At 40.4% G+C, this 23687-nt stretch overlaps 1 protein-coding gene across 2 annotated transcripts in view; it reads left to right on the top strand.

Moving 5' to 3' along the window:
• Positions 1-4939: 4939 nt before the first annotated feature.
• atxn7l1 (ataxin 7-like 1) overlaps positions 4940-23687 on the top strand; it is a 34114-nt gene continuing 15366 nt past the window's right edge. The window contains exons 1-5 of one of the 2 annotated variants that reach the window (XM_044343518.1): positions 4940-5117; positions 5566-5640; positions 15399-15503; positions 22291-22489; positions 22614-23056. In XM_044343518.1, coding sequence (XP_044199453.1) covers positions 5021-5117; positions 5566-5640; positions 15399-15503; positions 22291-22489; positions 22614-23056 — 919 coding nt within the window. In that variant the 5' untranslated portion in view covers positions 4940-5020. Of the gene's footprint in view, positions 5118-5565; positions 5641-15398; positions 15504-21416; positions 21526-22290; positions 22490-22613; positions 23057-23687 lie in introns of those variants that run through there. The other variant, XM_044343517.1, reaches the window with a different exon arrangement.

Here is a 23687-nt window from a genome sequence, read left to right as displayed (position 1 = left end):
TGTGTGTGTGCGCACATGCGCAAATATGAATCAGACCTGATTTGACACAACAGCATAAACTAATCAAGGTCATTTCCTTGCCCTAATTTAAATCTATCATTTCCTCTGTACTGTATCTTCACCCTCATATGACTCTCTTGCTCTCATTCTGATAAAGCTAAAAAGAAAATGTGCTTGTTGTGTCATGTGATCATTTGCGTTTATGCATTAGATTCTTTAGTTCTGTTCAGGGTTTATAACACCAGACAGTAATGCATTTGCCATGAAGTGGGACATTTACAGTATGTGAGAGTGTGAGTGAGAGAGTGAGTGCTTAATCCCACCTGGATTTTTTTTTTTTCCTAGATTTGTGGTGATTATCTGCACCTGTGGACGTTTCATTCAGATGAGGTAAAGATATGCAGCTGTACAATATAACTGCTGTGGTGCATCTGTTGAATAAAAATGGTATCCAAAAGACCACTTGCTTCAATATTATCAGAGAAACATTGTGGTTTACGTCAAGTTTCTTGAAACGTAGATGGTTCCATGCGCTACCACCATTCAGCCTGATTTTGCACATGAAGTGCAGCTTCTGTTTTCAGCCGCAAGAGGGCAATGTAGTGCCATGCGCTTTACTACTCATGACACTCAAAGAAGCCTGCTGTATAACGTCTTGGGGAAACCTTGAGCTCAATGAAACTGATTGATCAGGAGAATTCAGAGAATTTAGTTTCTCAATTAAAGTCATTTGTCATATCTATACTTTTTTATTTACTTCAACATCCTATTTATATGACCGCAATGTGTGGTAGGATTTAAACACATTTTGACATGCAGCAGTAGGGAAATCACAGGTGTAAATCATATAATGAATTAACGTTGGCTGGAGCCTATTTAGCTGCTTAGTTTTAGAGTCTTGCTATTGTGCATGCTGACTCACTGACACACTGTCATGACTTAAAGACCTATTTTTTAACAGAATGCATCATTACTTGTCATAGCAGGAAAAGCACAGATGTTACTAATAGCATTATCGATGGCTCTTTTCCATTTAGGTGTCACAGAAAGCCATCCAGCGTGCACAACACGAGGGTTCCTGAAACCTGCCCACATAAATGGAATTCAGCGATGACTCATGTTATGAATTGCGCCTGTGCTTTTCCTGGTATGACGTTAAAAAGGTCTTCCTTGAAAAGGGTCTTTTGGGACACTTGAATAGAACTGAGACATTGTTATAAGGTCTATTGACATGTCCCAAGAATCCCCATTTAATGCTGTTAGTTATATTATATAAAGTTATATTTTGGAAGCTACAATTAAAATCAAACTATACATTTTGTATGGGATTAAACTTGTGTCATAATTTAAAAGAATATAATCCCATACATTTTGCTAGGGACATCTTGTAGCTTCTTGAAAGACCCCAGTCTCTGGGCACTTGTGGTGTCCAACCTCTGACCTCACATGCACAATGTTGCTACACAATTCAGACTTCACTTTTAGTGAATTTTTAGTGACATTTTAGTGAAACTAGCATAAAACAATAAACTTTTTGCTGTGTGCACAACTGAACAAGTCACTGTAATGCTGCAGCTTTAACCTTAAAATGTCATCTGGGCTACTAACCCCGTAATGTTGGTAAAGCAGTTTTACTGTTATTAATAGCTTTGACCTCCTCTTTCCAAAATCCATTATTACTTTGCAACATTCTGGCAAGCGTAATAGTACTATATTGTTTTAATGAAGCAGAAAGAAGAGTTAAATCTAGCACTGGTGCGTTTCTTTCTTTCTTTTTTTTTTTTTTTAACTCAAACAAGGGCCCACGTCTAATGTTTTCCGCCTCAAGACACACCATAAAAAGGCACAGCAGTGTGCAGTTCATTCACATGTTAATTCCAGCCACTTCATATTTATTTTTATATTTATTTAAAAAAAAAAAAGGCAAATTGCCACCTTATTTCACAATAGTACAGATAGCATAGATCCCTTGCAAATTAAGGACATTTGCCTGGTATACTGTATGCTTTGTGCTGAGACCAGACCAATTAAATCAATACCAATATTAATATTGCTACCTTCATTAAATAACAACATTTTCCAGTCATAGCAACAGGCATATGGCCTGCAGTCTCCATTCTGTATAGTCATCATATCCAGGGATGTGCATAAGATCTGTGGACACAAAAATCAAGCCATGATGCTGATACTGTGCCCTACACAATGTTATGCAATACTATCAATTGTGTCGTCAATCCTTCTTCACCTACCAAGCATGTATTTTCATAGAAAGATCATAGACATCAGAGCCAATGTTATTCAACTGACTTACACTGTCTCTGTTGTACCTTCAAAGCTGCCAGTTTTCTCTAACTTTGAGCTCATGTCTGTTGTGAACTTAAAGGAAATGATAAGAGGGATAAAATCAACAACCTGCAATCTAGATGCACACCTGACACATGATCTCAAATAGATTATTGATCCTGTGAGTCCCTCCACTGTTTCTATTATTAATAGCTCTCTAATCACTGGAAACTTTCCATCCAGTTTTAAACATGCTGTGATACAACCCCTCTTAAAAAATCTAACCTTGACCCTGTTAATCCAGCCAACTATAGGCCTATATCTAAGTTGCCATTTTTATCAAAAGTTTCAATCAGTTTAAATTTCAATTAGGCTTTCATTTTAAATACAGCACAGAGACAACTCTCCTTAAAGTGACTATGACCTTCTTTTAAACACAGATGCAGGCCTCTGTTTGATTTGAGTTCTTCTTGACATCAGCTCTGCTTTTGATACAATAGATCATGAGCTTTTCTCTTTTAAATCATTTGAGGGATTGAGTAGGTATCTCAGGTCATGCTTCTAACTGGTTTAAATCTTATCTTTCTTATAGAACACTCTCAGTACTGCTTGGTAACTCCTCATCTTTCTCTACTTACATTACTTGTGGGGTGCCACAAGGTTCTATTCTGGGTCCAATCCTTTCCTCAATATATATGCTCCCATTAGGTCACATAATGCAAAGACATAATGTGTCCTACCACTGTTATGCAGACAATACCCAGATATACTGTATATACCCATCACCCCAAATGACCCAAATAGCCTAATCTACCTGCAAAACTGTTTAAGTGAAATTAAAGAGTGGATGTATCAACACTACCTGCAGCTTAACAGTAATGAAACAGAGGTACTACTAATTGGTCCACGCTGCGCAGCTGAGCAGCTCAAGTACCAGCTGGGCTCTCTAGCTCCCTATAAAACACATTCTGCTAGAAGTTTAGGGGTTATATTTGTCTCTAACCTCACCTTTGAGGAACAGGCCAAGAAAGTTGTCCAAATGTGTTTCTTTTTACAATTAAGAACCATCTCCAAAATTAAACCTTTTCTGTCCTTCAGTGATTTGGAGAAGGTCATACATGCTTTTATCGTTTCCAGACTTGACTATTGCAACTCTCTGTACTCGTGCCTTAGTCAGAAGCAATTGTCACGCCTACAACTGGTCCAGAATTCAGCTGCCAGGCTTTTATTGGGTATTAAGAAAGGGGATCACATTACACCTGTTTTAGCATCATTGCACTGGCTCCCTTTACATTTCAGAGTTGATTAAAAAATTTTATTACTTACTTTTAAAGCCCAACTTGGACTGGCCCCAGAATATATAACAGACCTCTTAAAATTCTATGAACCTGAATGTGATCTTAGATCATCTAAGCAGTTACTCCTCAATGTTCACAGGTCCAATTTTTTAACCAAAGGGGATCAGGCTTTTGCTGTCAGGCCCCCCGAAACTCTGCAATGCACTTCCTATAGACATCAGACTGTGTTCAAATCTGTGAACCTACTCTTTTAGGATGGCATTCTTGTAATGTACCAATGTTGAGTGTGTGTGTGTATGCTTCTACACACATATATTTGTTTCTGTGTAGATATGAATGGGTGACAAATTAAAGGAAAAACTGATACAGGTCTGAATGCTTGACCCCTACAGTGAGGGGATTAGGTGGCTCTGTTATGCTGTGGGGGGCATTTTGCTGGCACGGTTTGGGTCCACTTGTCCCCTTAGAGGGAAGGGTCACTGCAAATCAATACAAAGTTGTTCTGAGTCATCACCTTTATCCTATGATGAAACATTTCTATCCTGATGGGAGTGGTCTCTTCCACGATGACAATGCCCCAATTCACAGGGCACAAGGGGTCACTGAATGGTTTGATGAGTATGAAAATGATGTGAATCATATGTTATGGCCTTCGCAGTCACCAGATATCAACCCAGTTGAATACCGATGGGAAATTTTGAACTAACGTGTTAGACAGCGCTCTCCACCATCATCATCAAAACACCAAATGAGGGAATTTTTTTTTGAAGAATGGTGTTCCTCAACCTTGACATTGATTCAACAAGTCTCTCAAACTCTTCTGGAGGGATGAACACCATTCTTCCATTATAATTTATATTTATAAATGGATTTTATCACCTTGTTTCACCTAAGTAATATTCTACTATTTTATTTGTTCTTGATCTACCTTAGCACTGTCTTAATAGTTATTCTTACTGTCTCTACTCATTTAATCTGTTCTATTTTTATTGCCTTGTGAAGCACTTTGTAACATTTATTTTGACAAGTGCAATATGAATAAAGATATTATTATTATTATTATTATTATTATTATTATTATTATTATTATTATTATTACACACAGGCCAAGTACATTATGACTGTTTTTGTATTCTTCTCTTTTTATTTTATTTAAAAAAAATGTAATTTTTAATCTTTCCTAATGTGCTCTCATGTGACCTTGTTACTGTCCGACGGTGAGCACCCTGTGTAATATTAAGAGGCTTTCAGCTGTACCTGCAAACTGAACTTTTGAACTCGTGAATAGCCGCCCTGTGTCCGACCGATGCCGAACGAGCCCGAAGCGTGCCGACAGTGACGTCAGCGTATCTCGTTCTTTCGTTTTTCGCCTGCTGCTGCGTGCGAGAAGGAGAGAGAGGAAAAAACGGCTCTCAGCAAAGCAACAAGAAGGAAGAGCAATGGCGACACTGGATCGCCAAATACCAAGTCCGGATACCTTCCTTTGCGAGCCTTGGTCTTCCTTCGTCAGTGCGGCTAAATTACGTTTTGTTGACAGTAAGTTCGCACGTCGGTAGCGTTGTTGTTTTTGCGGACAAACTGTCGGGAAGTGCGTGGTCCAACTGTCTGTGATTGAGTTGAGTTAAGCTCCTCCACCATGCAGGGTCTGTCAAAGCGCAGCAAAGTAACTGTCAAAAAATATCACCACGAAATGCAATATTAATAGGTTGCTTTGGCAGACATGCACAGACGGAGTGGACAAAGCTAACCGTTACAGTGCGGAGTTTGTGCGGTTGACGCGAGCAGTAAAATGAAACCCGCAACTGTCCAGGTGTAAGTTTGTTAGCTTTGACAGCTCCACTTGATTCAGGAAGCCAGCTCAGGCGCTAGCAAGCTAATGCTAACCCGACAGCCAGCCTCAGACCAGCATGGCTCCAACGCATGGCCCCAAAGTTTGTTGTGAATGCTCCTGCGTGTTTGTAAGTGTCTGTTTTTGTCTACCCAGACGCAGACACGTCCTTGGAGAACAGCGACAAAGAGCTTTACTGCCTCGGTGAAGCCGTGAAGCTCCGCAAAGAAGGTGAGGAAGTTACATTAATACACACAACGCTGTCACGATGATGGGTTGTTGTTGTTGTTGTTGTTGTTGTTATTGTTGGGAAGAAATACCACCCATGCGCTACAGTATTAAGGATGACAGGATATTTCTGTTTTAACTACTTTTCACATATATTACCAATTATTAGTGCTGCCATTCGGTTTTTCTTATCAGTGAGGTCATACGTATTAAATAAACCTGTAATGAGTGTTGACAACTACGATAGGTATCCTCTATTTAGGTTGCAACTAACAGTTGTTTTCTGTATCAATTAAGTTGGCCGTTGATTTCTCTATTAATAATTTTGTGTACAAAATGTCATAAAATAGTGAACAGTGTCCATAATAAGTTCTCACAGCCCAAGGTGACATATTACTTGATATGGTTGACCTCTTGTTCAAAAGCTAAATATATTCAGTTTACAATTATATGTGACAAAGAGAAGCATCAAGTCTTCACATATAAAAAACTGGAGTCAGTGAATGTTTGATATCTTGGTGTGACTGAAACGATCAATCGATTGTAAAAAATAGTTGCCAATTAATTTGTCGACTGCCAATCAACAGAACAAAAAAAAAAATACTGTTCATTAGAATGGCATCAAATATTAACCAGTAGTTGTTACATACATCTTGTGATGTGCTGGGATATCTTAAATATCATGGAGCAAGTGAAATGTGATGAATAGGATGATGGAAGTTGCGGCTCTATCTTTGAAGCAGAAATTGCATATTTTTCCTTTTTCGGGTGTTTTGCTGGTGAAAAAGACTGTGTTTGTCACTGCTGCTTTGCTGAATTGCCATTTGTGAAAGAATTGTGCTAGTTTCAGTACCAGTCTATCATAGTTTCAGCAGAGGGCCAAGTAAAAACTAGTGGGCATCAGAAGTATATTATTTTTTTTGTTAATGTTGTATGTTAATGTAACTTTAATTAAGCTATTGTGCAGTTAGCTGGAGAATAGAGGTGGTTGAATTCTGTTTTTCAGTGTTACCTGTTGTCTAAGACAAACTGTAGTCCCGTGATCTCTGGATATGTTATCTACATGTGTTTGATTGGGGAACGTTATCAGAGTATTTTTGATAATTTCAGTCAGAGCCTGAGACTGAACAGACCTAATGGGCTCTGCACGTGACTGCCCGAAAGTCTTTCTTGTTTTTGTCTTAACTGTGTTGTGTTAGGGCTCTTGTTTAAAAATTCAGTTTATGTATTTTGTTTACAAGGAGGAGGTTGTGGGGTGTGGAGGATTGTCCTTAAGCAGTGAGTGGGTACCTCCGCCCCCCCAACCCCTCCAGGGACAGAGCCAGAGGAGTTCCTCCTCACCTCACCACGTATAAATACCCACAGGAGCACGCGCCGCACGGTTGAGTCATTCCTGAAATTTTGAGCGTGCTGCAGCCCTCGTACAAACGCACACAGCTAGGGAAACTCTTCACACTCTCACTGGTCGAATACCAACCCCTCCTCCCACACACACACACATACGCACACACACACTCACATGCCTCATCTTCCTCTCTCAGAGCCAGACTGGAGCGCTGTTTCCAGAATCGCTGATCTGTTGGCTGGCAACTTGACACTAAGGCCTGCTGAGAGTGATATACACACGCACACACACACACACACACACACACACACATAGACAAGCCTAGCAAACACACGAGGACACACATTTTAAATGCTTTATTTGTATATTTGTATGTAGCAGGAATAAAGCGTGACTCATATATTACATGTTAACTCACTTGACACTTCAGTCCACACACATACTGAATATTTGTAGATGGTGCAACCAGGTTGGCAATAATTGTTGTGTGTGGTGCAGGATGTGATTGGTATCTCTGTCTTTCTCACACACGCACACACGCATACAGTGGAGATGTTGACAGCCAACAGCAACATAGTCCGACTAGACTGGCAGCCACTGTCATCGTCTCACTAGAAATAGGCGGTGCTGTAATACAGCTATGTGTATGATGACTACTCTTGTTAGCAGGAATAGGGATCAGCAGAAACTTCCTGATATGATAGTGATTCTTTAAACACAGATTCAGTATGTATTGATATTCTTTGAGTGTATTCTGAAGTATGAAAAAACAGCTGATTGATACTTGAGTGATAGTCTGTATCAGCTATATGAGGTAAGGTAGATTCAAATAACATGGTACAGTGCATTATTACAGATTACTTCAATGAAAAATGCATTAACAAAACAGCGTAAAATGAGCTAAGTAAAAAAACAAATGAATGAGCCAGTACTTTATATTGTCAGAATTGAAGCACAATCTGGAATAAAGGCAATTTATGGCAAAAAACTAACTTTAAGATAAGTGTACTCAGTGAATTGAGGTTTTGTTGCCTCATGAATAGAAAATATTGAAGTTGAATTGGCTTGTTCTCGCAAAGGAAAACTTAGAGTACACTTGATGTGAATGCTTGATTGTAACGACAGTATCGCCTTCTGTGATCGGTCACTGAAACCACTCTTAGGGTTTATTTAATAAATGGCCTTGTGCAACAGTTTACCTGGCAGGAGTTCACTTTTTCAGCTTGGCTTTTTATATTGAGCCAAAACCACTACACGATCAGATGACTCTGATCTTGAAAACATTTTGCAATGAAAGCCCTCTGATAACTGGAAACTTTATACAGCGATCAGTGTGTGTACTTGGCAAGCAAGAAGAACAGTGGGTTAACCTTTTAAAATGATGAATATCACATCATCCCACAACACGTGTTGCGTTTCTACATGTGACATACCGTTCTAACAGCTTATTGTTATTTTGAACCACTTTACCTACAAGAAAACCCCTGCTGCCTACTTTTGGGTGCCGACTGCAAACCCTAACCCTAACCCTAACCCTTGGGCACCACCATCTTCAAGTAAAATCCGAGAACTAGCTTGAACTCTAAGAGTTAAATCTAGTTTTGTATCTATCAATCATTATTATAGATGTCCATTATAATCGTGCATGCTGGCACCAATGACATCCATAATCAGCAGTCTGAGCTACTTAAGTCCGACTTTGTGCGCTTATTCAAAACTCTAAACAAATCTGGGAATCACATTTACATATCCGGTCCAATCCCCACTTAGAGCCGTGGTTACGGATGTTTCAGCAAGCTACGATGGCTGCACACTTGGCTCTCTGCGGCCTGCAACTTCCATAAGGTCTCCTACATTGACAATCTTAACCTTTTATGGAAACGCAGACAACTGTTCTACATTAAAATATTCAGGGGGCTAAAATGCTGCGTGCAAACATTTGATACAGTACTGTCCACCCACGTGTTGCTCCATCAGGCAGCCAAAACAACCCCCCTTCCCGCTCACAGTGACCAGTCCATCTACTATTGACATCCCCAGTATCCTGTCCCCAGTGACAGTGGTCTTCCCTGGAAGTTTTCTGCTGCAAACATGCTAGGACCTGTCATCTGTCCTCTTACTCTCCCTTCTTTTTTTCACAACCATTTCAAATAACTCCTACACTGGACTCGACCATCCTAACCCCCCTCCTACGTTATGTGAGGCAATGTCCAATACTCATTTGGTCAGTTCCCTCTCGCCATCCTCTCCCCCTGGTGCCGTCCCTTACTCCCCCTGCGGGCCATCTGCTATTTCCACTCTCTCTGTGATTTGCAACAACAGATCCCCCCGCGGTTTTTCTTGAAAGCCTCGTAGGGGAGCAAATATGTGCAATTCACGTCCTGTTTGCTGTATGCCCGTTTCCTTTCCCTCTGCCCTGTCACCAAACAATTTTGGCCTCTTGAATGTGAGATCTCTTAGCAATAAGTCCTTTATCATGGATTATTTTATTGTTTCTAATAATCTGGACTTTTTTTATGACTACTGAGACATGGCTGTCACCAGGGGACACTGTTCCTGTACACTGTGATTTAGGCTACACCCCCTGATTTGGCATATTCTCGTATTCCCAGGTCTTCTGGAAGAGGGGTCTTGCTGTTTTTTATAAGTTTAAGTGCCATCCTGTTACTTGTGATGATTTTCTTTCCTTTTAAGTGTTAAGTTTCTTAATCACTAGCCTTGCCCACTTATTCTGCATCTTAATTTATAGGCCTCCTAAATCAGTTTTATTTCTGAGTTTTCTGAGCTTTTATCTATTGTTATGCCTAAATATGCCAGGGTGCTTATTGTTGGTAATTGTAATATTCATGTATGTTGTCCCTCCCAATCCCTCATCTCTCATATTTTAGATCTTATAGACTCTTTTAACCTCATTCAATCTATTAAAGGGGCCACACATTCTATGGGTCACACCCATAGACTTGGTTCTCTCATCTGGTTTCTCTCTCAAGTGTCTTAATTTAGTTGATATGCTAGAAACTGGCCATGAAGCTGTTGTTTTTTAAAGTTTACCTAGCTCTCTATTCCTAGTCACCACCTTACAGCGCATTCTCAATGCTGGTTCTGCAGCTAAATTTTATGATGCTTTTAATTAATTCTGCTTTAATTCCACCATATTTCTTCTCAATCCAGATGCGCTGTTAAATTCATTTAACGATCAGTGCTTATCCATCCTCGACCAAATTGCAGTGCTTTCAAACGAGGAAACAAAAATCAAATAACCTCCCCTGGTCGAACGATCACACTCAAACTCACTTAAAACTGTAGAAAATTTGAATGTCATTGGAAGGTAATCGAGTCCAAATGAGCACATAACACTCTTAAAAACCGAATGTTAATTTATCAGGAAGCAGTTAAGGATGCGAGATTGACCTATTTCTCTGAATTGATATCCAGAAATCACCACAATTATCATTAGTGGTCCCTCCACTTCTCTTTCTGTACTTGATGGTGAGCTGTCAGAAAAATTTCTCTCTCATTTTGTTAATAAGGTGGAGAATATCAGGTCCCAAATCCAGCCTGATCCTCACACTCTTTTTCTCATGTTAGTTCTGCCTCTTTTTCCCAGTTTCAACCCATCACAATTTTAGTGTTAGAGGATACAGTCTCCCATATGAGCTCCTCCTGTATCTCAGATATCATCCCCACTAAACTGGTCAAGGAAGTTTTTTCCACTGTTGGCCCTGTTATTTTGCAAGTTTTTAACAATTCCCTGGCTTCTTTTTCTTTTCCAAACAGTTTCAAGCATGCTATTATTCACCCATTGCTAAAGAAACCTAATTTGGACCCCCTGTCTTGAAGTAACTACAGACCAATCTCTAAATTGCCTTTTGTCTTTTTTATCTAAGGTTTTTGGAGAAATTAATCTCATCCCAACTGATAAATTTTATGAATGATAATAGTGTTTTTAACTGTTTCCAATCTGGTTCTAGAGCACTTCATAGTACCAAGACAGCTCTTGTTAAGGTTGCTTATGACCTACTGCTGACAGAAGTGACTGCTTGATTTGAGTTCTTTTAGATTTAAGTGGCGCATTTGTTACAGTTGATCATGTTATCCTCTTACATCACTTTACAAACTTTCTCTCAGCTTATTATACTCATAGCTCTCCAACAGAACTTTTCTGTTGCTCTGGGTAATTCTGCTTCTTCAATGGCTCAGTTGAGTTGTGGTGTCCCTCAAGGTTCCGTTCTTGGCCCCCTTTCTGTTCTCTATATACATGCTGCCTCGCAGCCATGTTATTCAGAATCATTATGTGCTTAACCATTTTTATACTGATTATTTGCCATTAAAACCCACTGATCCTAGCAGCCTAGCAAATCGTACTGCTTGTATCTCTAATATTAAATCCTGGATGTCCCGAAATTTCCTTAAATTTAATGATGATAAGTCTGGGGTCATTCTGTTTGGTCCCCCGAATTCCATCAGCTCTTTTGGTGCTAATCTTGGTGATCTGTATAATAATATTGAACAGGCTCCTAGGAATCAAGGGATAATATTTGATGCAAACCTCTGTTTTGATGATCAAGTCAAAAATGTTTTTCAGTCATGTTTCTTTCAGCATAAGATACTCTAAAATTAAGTAATTTTTATCAATTGTACATGCCTTTTGTCTATTCTCGGCTTGATTAGTGCACTTTACATACTTAACATACGTGCTTCACTCAGGTATCAGCCAGGGCTCCCTTCCCCGTCTCCAAATGGTACAAAACAATGCTGTTCAACTTATTACCCCGACGAAAAGGCATGAGCACATTACCCCCAGTGGTTGTCTCCCTACACAGGCTCCCTTTTAGATTTTGCATTGATTTTTAAAATTTTATCGCTCACTTCAAAAGGCTTTAAATGGCTTTGCACCTACATACATCTCTGATTTATTGACCTGGTATATGCCCTCTTGGCCATTAAGATCTGCAGATGGAGCCCTGCTGGTTACTCGTAGGTCACGGTTTGTGACTTAGGGTGATTGGGCTTTTGCTATAAGAGCTCCCATACTATGGAACTCTCTGCTTGCTGAACTCAGACACACTAAATTGCAGCTTTTCTCTCTGTGAAAGCTTTTGGAAATGTTTGATATATGTTTTTATTTATTTGATCTATTTCATTTTATTGTCTTTACTTACTTTTTGTCTGCCTTGTCTGGTTTTATTTCCTTTTTGTTAAGTACTTTGTAACATTTTTAAGAAAATTCCTATATAAATAAAGTTATTATTATTATTATCATTATTATTTGTATAGTGTTTTTTGGGGGAGGGGGTGGGGTAAATTGATGCATGGATGATGGACATGAAATGACAACAGTTGCACTATTACTTTGGTGTTGGTCAACCAAACCTCAGTTTTTTTAGAGCAGGGCTGAGAACACTTACTGTTCACTTTTTCCTCTCGCATTGATGGTTCGTGCTTCCAAACCTTTAAGTTCTTCTAAGTCGCTTTCAAAACACTAATCCCGCAATGGGAAGTTTTTTCGCTAACTCCAAATGTAATCAGTGCCCAGTGATAGATTGTTTTAGTAGTTCTAAACATGCTTATTCACCAGTGACTGATTGTTTGTGTAGTTCATTTTCTGGCCTGTCAGTCATTTGGCAGGCTGCGGCAGTTGGCTTGAGACACACGCACACAATTCAGGCTGCAGAAATAGGTTACGCACTTAGTGTGCATTTGCCTTGGCAGACGCAGAGGAAATTGCATTCTTGCTTCTTTTTTTTTTTCAGTATTCCCACTAAAGTCCATTTCTGTTTCTCTTACCCTTGGAATTTGCCATTTGACTATAAAACAAATCTTTTCCCATCATACATTTGGATGGGGTTATTAACAAGGAAATATGCTCATTTTCCTCTGAAAACAATCACAGGAATTACACAGGCTTTGGTGATCAATTTTTGGCTAACCTGCCAGCAGTGCTCCTAGTCTCTGTTAATTGTTCTCATTACAGAGTTATTAATTCTTACCACTTCATAGCCTGTTGACTGCAATGGCAATATACAAAAGTTGTTTTTCACACCGAGTCAAACCTTTCTGTTTGTGTCCATTTTTGCAGCTTAGTTACAGCTTAAATCCAGGATCATGCCTGGGAAATATGGCCATGGAAAGTAGATGAGAAAGTATCTCATCTGTATTGACAAGGTGGACTTAGGAAAAGCATCTTACCACTTACTGCTTCAGTGGACCTGCCAATGTAGTTCTGATATGATGCCCTTTTCCTTTTAAGTTTAACTTACATTGCTCATATTTTATGCTAATACCAGTTTTATGGTGCTGCATGGTACTGCTTTGGTTAATACTATATTGACCTTAATTAAATTCACTTTCATTACTGTTGAGTATTTACAGTATTAAAGGGGACATCAAATGCTTTTTGTGATTTTCTGGTATTTTGATACTGTTATGATGTCAGATATCTATGTCAAACATGGTACCAAAACCTAAGGTGAACATGTAAAAATGCTCCTAGAAAGTCAAAACCCAGGGATCGGCCTGCTCTGATGCTTTGTTTACAATATTACCTCTACTTCCTCCCTGTGATGACATCAGACGTCAATAGATAGCCCTCGTTCTTAAGGTTATTGCTAAAGTAGTTTTGTTTGTGTGTCCATTTCAAGGAAAGAATGAGAAAAAAAGTGAAATTCTACCACTACTGTTTGTTTATGTAGCTTCCTGAGCTGCCAGAACTCGGCTGAGATGCAGCTTCAGAACTAACCAATAAGAACAGAGAGGGCTCATCAGGAGGGGGGGCTTAAAGAGACGGGAGCCAAAACAGCCTGTTTCAGACAGAGGCTGAGCTGAGGGGCTGCATACAGAGCCAATATGAGTGAAATAAGGACGAAAGTGAAATAAGGAGTTTTTTTTTTCGTTTACTGTAAATCATGCAATGATATACCAGTAGAGTCCCAGAAAATAAATATACAGTTAGACCTGGAAATCTGCATGTGCCCCCTTTAATACAACTCAATGAAATATCTAGTGATCATGACAACCCCAGTGTGCCAGTGTGCAAGTGTCCTTGGAAGAGTTCATGAATGAGTAACGGTACCAACACACATTCTTGAATGTCAGATTCAGCATTACACACACATACACACACTGTATATCGATGTGTATAATGTATAATGAGGTGTACTTTGACTTTGAGTGACCTAGTACATCCTTTTCCTGCACACAAACACTCTGATGGGCACTAAGCGTTACTGTCAGTCTGTTCTGGATGACAGAAAACTCGCCAGCAATGCAAGGTCATGACGACATGCACCCATACGCAGACACCCACACATACTCAGATTTTTTTTTTCCCCCCTCATGATCTTACACAAACACACACATCCCACCTCCTCTCAGTGAGTCTGGTTAAGCTCCTTGCTAATAAGTGCTGTGATTTCTGTCAGCGGAGCTTGTTTGGGTACAGGAAGATTAGCTTCTCAAAGCTTAGCCAAAAGAGATAATAGCTGTTTTCCATTGGACATATTGGTTTTTCTCCATATTTGTATTAATCATGAATATTTGTTGAGTGGGCGGGGGTTGTCTAGTTGCATGCATGTTTATTAACTCAAGGCACAATGTTTGCAAGCACACAGGATGCTAGCTAGTGTGAATAGATTGCCAGTTTTAGTTGTCTCTTTCTGACTGTGTGATTATAGCATACATAAAGTAATCATCCATGTGTCTGTAGTAGATTGTGCTCCAAGCCAGTGATAGTAGTGACAACAGTGTGACAACAAGTGATATATTTTTGCACCTGAAGCAGCTCTAAACCTACATTTTGATATTGAGCACCATGCCACTATAGCTGGCAGTTGTGTGTAGGAGTTGACATCAAATAGTATACACAACATGAAACATTGTAGACTGTTAGTCTGGCAAACAGGATATGTCAAGATATTCCGTTTAGGAAATTGTGATCTGCATTTGTTTACTACTTTCTGCAATTTAAATAATCGATTCATTGAGAAAATGAAAAGTTAATTAATTGAAAATGAGAATAAGTTAGTTGAAAGATACTTGTAATAGGGACCAATGTAAATAAATTTACTTTTAACTGTTTTCCATAGTATGTGAATGTGCTTAGGAATGAGAGACTGTACTTAAAATGACTTAAAACAATGAATCCATGACTGCTCACCGGAAAGAGTTAATAAGTAGCAAATGTTATCCAGCAAAAAAAGTTGCATTTAAGGAAATCCTCTCATTATGTATCTTTACGTTGCATAATGCTAGTTCCTCATTGTGTTAGCATGAAATAACTGAACCAATGATCTGTCTGATGATGTAAACAGCTAAACTGACCAACATGCCACTCAAAAATATGCTCCATTCGTCTCTGATTATGTTTGTGTCTGTTCTGGAAATAAATCTTGGTCTCTGCTCTTCGTGTCTGTTTCAGAGATGCTCATCCACAGCCAGTTTCCAGCGCTGGAGGAATTTTGTCTTGTTGTCTGCCATGTCTGCAATCAGGTGGTCACTCCTCAGGGCTTCCTCACACACTATGGTAAGAGATGCATATGGAGACCCCTCGGGGCATACTCACATACAACAGGGTTACATCATACACTTCAGTGAAATACATATAGACCCACACAAACCTCAGAGAATCACCAGTCGTCATGCAGAGATGTGGAACAAGCATGCTCAGACACATTCAAATCAATACAATACTTCCTATTTATCCCTGCAGGAGACTTTGAAACATAACCTCCCGGCAACTTGTACTCAATGTAAACAAACACTGCACATTGATGCCTGAAAATACTCAGGCTGAGAGCCGGCTGATAATAGCGGGAAAACACTAAATAATTTATAGAATATTCAACCAGATGTAGAATTGTGCAAAAGCCTCTTTATCTAAGATATAAGTATATGAACAAAGCCAATTATGAAAATAGCCATCGCTTCTCTCGGGATAATGTAACAAAGCTTTGAAAATTGGAGCTCTTGTACTCCTAAGCTAAAAGAGAACAAAAAGAATTTTTGACAAGCTGTTGCTGCAGAGTTTTTACGTAGAATTGTTGTGAACATATATATATATATATATATATATATATATATGTATATATATATATATATATATATATATATATATACAAGATATTTAGAAAGAAGAGTAATTGTGGACAAGTCTTCAAAAATGCTTTAAGGGACAAATATACATATGATACACACACACTGCTCAGCGGTATATACTTATACACTTATTTATATGCTGATATCTTACACATTGTGACATTTGTTGCCATGGAAACTATAATCTTCAGCTACAAACTTAATTGACCTAGTAGACGTGTTGCTCAGACACTCATCAGTGGTTATCCCTTATATTAAATGTCAAAGCAAAAGTACTAAAATTAAAATTTAGATTAAAGTATGGATTTTTAAAAAGGAAAATATGTAGGAGGCATTCATCTTTAAGAGTGTTTGTTGTTGAAACGGTTGCGCTGTTATCCTGACTCTCATTGGCTCTCCACCCTGTCCGTCTACCTCTTGTTTTTGCTTGATTGTGGCTCCACTGAGCGCGCTCGCATCTGCCTGCGAGCTGCTGCTGCTGCTGCTGCTGCTGCTTCCTTCTGTTTGCGGCACGTGCACCAGTCTGAGCCGTCTGTTTGAGCTGGGGGGGCGGGGGGACGACACATGGTCATGCTTTAATGAAAACGCACACACACACACACACAAACACACTCTGCTTCTCCCTGAGAGAAGAGAGGCCAGCGGAGTTGCATGCACACACATTCTCACTTTCTGTTTCTCAGCAGAAAGAGGTCAGTGGTATTGTGAGACTCACACACACTCACAGGCTCCTGGCAGCCACTGTTGTTTTGTCTCCCCCCCCCTCCACCCCCCTTCTCTTGTTGGCAGCATTTCTGCTAACTGACACGCACACAGTCGGGTAACAACAGGTCTAAAACATGCACACACTAATACAGCCAGTAGTAGTGGGAGCTCCTCATAAAACAAAACAATCCTCAGGCCACAATAAGATAACAATCAAGCATTGCATGCCAACTAGTTGAAAAGTTTCATCACATATTTTTATGTTTATTATCATTTTAGTGCAATGACCTAGAAGTCATAATGTCCATCTACTATAGTTGATTCATTCTTAAATTTGAAGCATTATATGCAATACTACTCTGTGTCAAGACATGATAAAAGCTCCTCCTGACCCCTGCTGAGTGCTTTGCCGCTAGGAACTGGCCCTGCCAAGATATTCTTATGATGATTTATGCATTTCCTCCCATTGTTGCACATTTCCATCATGTCACTGAAGCATCCTCACAAGTATAGTGCCATTGTTCCCCACTGGGGATTTCACATTAGATGTTGTGACCCTGTGTAGCATTTTTATTCATTGCAGTGGCATTTGTGTGTATCCATCATGAATTTGCTTTCATGGTTGACCTGTGCATCGAATCCGCAGTGAGGCCTTACATATACAGAAATGCATGCATGCACAAACTCACACAGACACACACACACACACACACACACACTCATTCAAGAGGGGGTTGTAGGTGCCTCAGGGGGTCAGTGGCTCCTAGTTATACATGCCCAGTTTGCTGCTCAGTGTGGCTGTGTGTGAAGAAGAGGGTGGTCCTAACTTGAAGCTAGGATTTATAGCAGAATAGATGTTTAATATGTGCTGTTCAAAAATGTTAAGATATATGTTATACATCAGAGACTTGTCCCATTTAGTGGACTTGTTTATTTAAATCTCCATAGAGTAAGGGGAAGCATTTATATTCTTAGCATAAGTTGCCCCAGTGGGATGCCAGATAAATCCCTCACCCTGGCAGTGTCGCTATCATGCTCCATCCAGTGAGTTTGTAAAGAGAAAGTGTGCAAAGAAGTAGTTTTTAATGCTTGTGAGTGAACCTCAAAGCTCATTATGGACAGACTAGGATGTTATTGTAACAGTTTACCAATGTAGATGTATGATGTTTGTTACATTGAACAAATTGCAGTCAAGGAAAGATGGATAGTACCACAACTTTTGAGCAATACGTTCAAATGATTTTCTCTTGCTTTTGAAGCCTTGTGTTTGGATAAAGCAGCACTCCACACCATGTTTCACATATTTCAGCATTTCCTTCCAATTCTCTCATTTGCTACGATTTCCTCTCTCCGGTCTCAGTCTGTCTCTGCTAAACACTCTCTGCTGGTGGCCTGCTGCGTGCGAGTAGGTCCAGCACATGATGAAAGGGTTGCGGTTTTGCTCGTTGGTAGGAGTGTCTGCCTCTCTCTGCTCGACCTTCAACTTTTCTCTGTAGCGTCGGATTAATTGAGCTCAAAGGCAGATCGAAGGCACACTCGGCTTCCTTTCAGTTTCGTTTCACTCCTTCACTAACTTATAAGTGTTTGTGCCGCTCGGTGCCTCCGTGTCTGAGTCTGTTGTTGTGTAAGTACGTGTGTTGTTCATTTTCACATGATGTTTAGCTGTTGTTGGAAAGTTTTGCTCTTAACCACAGAAGTTCTGCTCAGTTTGGTTTGCTGGTGGTAGTGTTACTCATTCCACTGTTGTGTTATTGTTATTGTGGTTTGGCTGTGTCTGAACCATTAGTTGAGGGTAGGGGCCAATTATAATGCCAGCTTCTACTGCACATCAGAGGTAGTATCTTTACTTTTTAAGTTTGTATTAGTTTTAGAATGGCAAAGTAAGTAAAATGGCACCAAAATATTTTATTTACCTCATCTCACTATCAAAGTTCAGTCAGAACACATAATATTTTGCATATATAAAGAAGAAAATGAATATACAGGTGATAGTGGAAGGCCCAATTAATGAGCCAGTGACTGAGAACAAAGCAGGCCTTATTAGTAGTGTTTATATGGATCCAAAACCCTTTTTTTTCTTTTTTTTTGCTTAAAAAATGATAAGCAATTATTTATAAGTACATGATAATAACACTGTAAAAACTCTGCTAAAGTTTTCACTGCCATGTCAATTGCACATTGAACAAATGTGAGGCTACTGGTCTCTTGTAAAATTTTGAAGCCTATGCATATAATGGCAGCAATACCAAACTCAGAACAAATGTTACATAGTCTCTTATCTGCAAATATTTCCAAAAATATTGTTTACCTGTAAGGCCTCAAGGCAAACATACTGTCTTTGTGCAGATAGATTTTCAATAGTACCACTAGAATGCTCCACTGCTCACAATACACTCTTGTTTTGCCAGTACAACTTGCAGCATGGATGGCTGAGAGTTTTCATACACGTTTCTTTTAATTTTCTCAGATCTGTTTTTTTCTCTCTTCCTCACTCCCCTGCTCCTCTCTCAATGTAAACAAACCCAGCTGAGCTCTGAGAGCCTCTGCTTTCTCCTCATGCGAATAGTCCACACACAGGATGAGCCAGCAGCCAATCAGCAGCCAGCTGGGCTGTCAGCATTGCCATAACGACAGGCAGGCAGGAGAGCGTAGTAGCAAGGGTGCCCTTGTGGTCGAGTGGCTTAGTGACCTTGCCTGGGCAGCCGTCCATGTGTTGTAAATCAGTATGGTTAGCTCCCAACTGGCTCTTTACTCACTGGATGAGGTCTGTTCCAAAACACAATATATCGGTGTATGTATGGGGGGGGAGAATAACTCTCCCATCAGAAGTTGTTCAGAACAAACTGTTCTAACCCTATCAATACCTGAACTTTTATATTTTGTCATTTTGCAGGATCGCAGTCTTCCTCAAATAGCAATTTTCATTTTGGAATATAAGTCATTTTTCAAAAAGCAATTTCTGCTTTTGTGCTGAATAAAAAAGAAACAGTAACAGGAATCCAAATGAAGCAAAGAAAACAAAACATGCAACAGAGGTTGACTTTGGACCCAAAGTCACAAGTACATGATGTATTTGGCATAGCCCTTTAACCACAAGAGCACATTTGAGATCATATTTCTTTAGATTTATTGTTTACCTTGTTCCTAGCTGGCAAAATATGGAAATGCTGAAATCACACACATACAGGAAAACACACACAGGCAGTTTTCCACAGTCCATTTCTACAGTGCAGCTTCATTGAACTGTTCAGCTGAGTTGACTAAAACGGTGTGTGTCTAACGTGTGAAACTGTGTGAAATAATTTGTGATTTAATGTGTGAAATTGTCACCATTGTAGCTGCATACCTGCGAATGTGGCTTCGGACTTTGATCCTGATACTCTGTATACAGCTGCCTTCCAGTGGCCTATTTACACACCTGCCCCACACACACACTCACACACACACTCATACGCAAATTATCCTCTTACAAAGTGCTCTTACATAGACGTACTACACACAGAGACAGGCACGCATATACAAAAACACACGTACACTTACAGTATATAAGTTCTCAATGTGATATCATACCCACACACACCTGTTCGACATATGCATGCATCAGCTAATCTCTTAAATACACACAGACACACATTGTACACAGACTGTCTTCCAGTCACCTGCAGCACACTTTCATGTAAACTCATGCACTCAGTGCAAACACACGGTGTCGGTCAGTCTGTCGCCCAGCCCCTGCTGTTCCAACAGGCTTGCTGTTAGTAGCCTACTACTACACTCATTAACAGGGTTGTACGACATAACACACGCACACACTTTTAGTCCCTCATGCTGCTTATTGGCTAAGCAGGACATCAGCGCTACTTGGTCAGGAGTTTTTTACATTACAGTACACTTAGGACACCCGTATTAAAATTATACTGCAGGTGTTTTGAGTTTTATTAATCTTCTCATCTAGCTCTGCAGTAAAAGATATATAGAGACTGTTTTTTAATTTTTTTTTTACAGTTATGTAAGTTTTCTGTGAGCTGTATGGAGGAGTCTGTTTCCACAAGTGCACATTTGTATACTACATAGTTTGTCAGTGAATGAGCCTCCATGTACATATATAGTCATGTACAATAATATTTGCATATATATCTTTCCAAGATGAATGATAATGACCCAGACACAGTTATCTGCCGAATGACACGTAGCTGCATTTGGTCTGTTTTTCAAGGTAAATCTTCAGAGTGTCAGGACTTAAATCTGACCAAGTTTTTAGTGACTTTTCAGTTTAGCTGTCTCTATTTTCTACCTGAGCTCTTATCATTTCTCTGCTCCTCGCTGTGTAAGATTTGCTTCTTATCAGCGGGCAGGAAATTCAACATACCACAAGGGCCGGTCTCATCCCAAAATTAACAGCTACTTTTCACCGCTTTATCTATCAGTTGAAACTTGCTAGGTCTTGCAGCTGTTAGATGATAAGAAAGGAGCCATAATGTTTGTTTTGAATCATGAACACAATTATAAATAAAGTGTTGCATATGATTTGTGTGCACTCTTGCAGAGTTTTTTTTTTTTTTTTCCCCCTACCTCGTTTCTCTGTGTTTATGACGTGTTCAACCCTCTGTTTTCATTCAGGTAGCCGGGGTGTAGTTTCCCTGTGAGACAGACAGAGAGAGAGACAGACAGTCCTGGACCACAACCCCCACCCCCCCACATTCCCTCCCCACTTTGCTCCCACAAAGACATGCATAGCAAGAACCGTAAGTGTGAGCTCCTTTCCTCTCCTCCTTTCTCCCCGTAGCCTCGTAATTTATTCCCTCTACGTTTTCCCTTCTGCTGTGTCTCAGCATCCGTTCACTTGTGTATTCTGATCAGATCTGGGTCAAAAGGTATTTATAATTGTTGGCTCTTGTTAGAACGCGCATAGTAGCAGATTGGTGGATGTCTGAAGTTTCTCAGTCATCCAGGTCATCGTTATCCAAGGAGGGTAGGGTTAGGACTGATGAAGTCCCTCGGATGAGAGGCGAAACACCTTCAAGTATCTTCAACCAAGTCCAGTTGCCCTCGATTCAACCCTCCTTGGACAGATTAGTGGAGTTTATCGGACAAGGACACCTCAGATGGTGTCGGGGAAGTTGCTAATTAGAGAAAAGTACACTTAATTGATTTGTAAATACTTAATAGCTTTTTGTGAAAAAGTTCTGGCACAGATTTGCTCTCTCTTGCGCTACAACACATCCATCTGGCACCTAAGCAGAGTACAAAAAAACAAGTAGTTGTAAATACCAAACTGCATTACACTCATTACAAGGTGCTAATCAGATGCAAATGAGTTCCAAAAAAAGTACCCAGATCCAAAACGGACCCATTAGCATTGCATGATCTTGATATTAGGGGTGTGTTTTGATTATTTGAGTGTGTGTTTTTCAGTGTTGGTATGCGTATGTGTGTGTGCCTTGCAGGTATGTGAGCTGACACATAAGTATGTATTCAGATATGTGACTCTGTTTCTTTCTGTATTTCAGAGAAGCGCCACGGCTCCCCCGTCCCCTCCAGGAGCCCCCTGGTGCCCATGAAGCCCAAGACGCCCGCAGTGGCCCCCGCTGTGGCTCCCAGTCCTGGGGACACACTGGCCTTCAGGGTCCCTAAAGATTACCCTCACTCCCGGTTCAGCAAGGCGCCACTTGCTGTCTACCCACCAAAGGGGGCACGGAACAAGACATGGTGGGTACATACTTTTTTTTTTGTTGTTGTTGTCGGAGTGTGCTGCATACTGCTTTCGCTGCTCCCAGAACAATTACGTACATACAATGACACGAAAATCCTCTTCCTTCCTTCATCTCTCCAGCGTATCACTTCCAGTCGTAAGCCTGGAGAAGATGCCCTGCCTCAGCCGAGCAGACTCCGCGTCACACGTCCGCCTCACTTCCTCCTCCTCCTCTTCCTCCCCCTCTGCCTCCTCCCTCAAACCCCCGTCCCTCACTCCCCCGGCCTCCCAGCGTTCCGGCGAAAAGCTAATGAACGGTCGAGGCACCGGCGGGCCGTCCACACCGCGCTCCACTGCGTCTCCATCCTCGCTGGACGGGCGGCCCAGTCCGGCACGCTCTCCGCTGGACAGACGGCCGGCATCTACACCTTCTCCCTCCCCGCTGGACCGAAAACCCTCCCCGTCGCCTTCGCCTTCTCAGCGGTCTGGAGCTCTGCCGTCGTCGTCGTTGTCGTCGTCGCCTTTGGAGAAGAAGCAGCAAAACGGAACTAAGGCTGCCTCCAGGTCGCACAAAAGACTCTCAGGTCAGTCATAAGAGATGTCCATTTACTGTCCTGGAGTTAGTTTGGGATCTTCATCTTCCCATCAACCTACAGATCACAAAACTGATTGTATAACTTTTAGCCAACTGAAATTCCTGTGCTTGAAGAGTTAAATATTTCTTTCTTCGCTCCTTAAATTACTCTCTTAAGCTTTACATAAGAATTCCTATGTTTATTCATGCATACACTCTCACAAGCTCACACACTCACTATTTCTTATCTCAGTATCCTTTGGAGAGCTTCCAGGCTGAATGTTTGGCTGCAGACAAGACAGTGGTGGGGTTAGACTGTGTGTTTTGGAAAGGCAAAGACTCCTCCCTATAGTTTTAACAGCATTCTCTCTCTCTCTCCCTGTCTCTCTCTTACTTACTCTGTTGTTTTCTCTAGCCCTTCTTCCTCATTCTAACTTCCAAACACTCAATTGTTTGTTTTTTCCTTTTTAAATTAACATTGAGGCGCACAAGGAAACCGAATGCTAATCTCTTAAGTAAGAGAGGTGAAAAAAAAAGATTTGTGATAGATGCTTCAGGGTCTGGTTGTTGGTATCATATCTCTATCTTCCATCTTTCCTGTCATTCCACTCCTCATTTTTCTCTTCTTTTTCTTTGTTTGT

Source organism: Thunnus albacares, chromosome 23 (assembly GCF_914725855.1).
Source record: "Thunnus albacares chromosome 23, fThuAlb1.1, whole genome shotgun sequence".
In the NCBI taxonomy this organism is placed as follows: domain Eukaryota; kingdom Metazoa; phylum Chordata; class Actinopteri; order Scombriformes; family Scombridae; genus Thunnus; species Thunnus albacares.
Note: the sequence above shows the minus strand (reverse complement) of the source record. Positions and strands in the feature narration are given on the sequence as shown.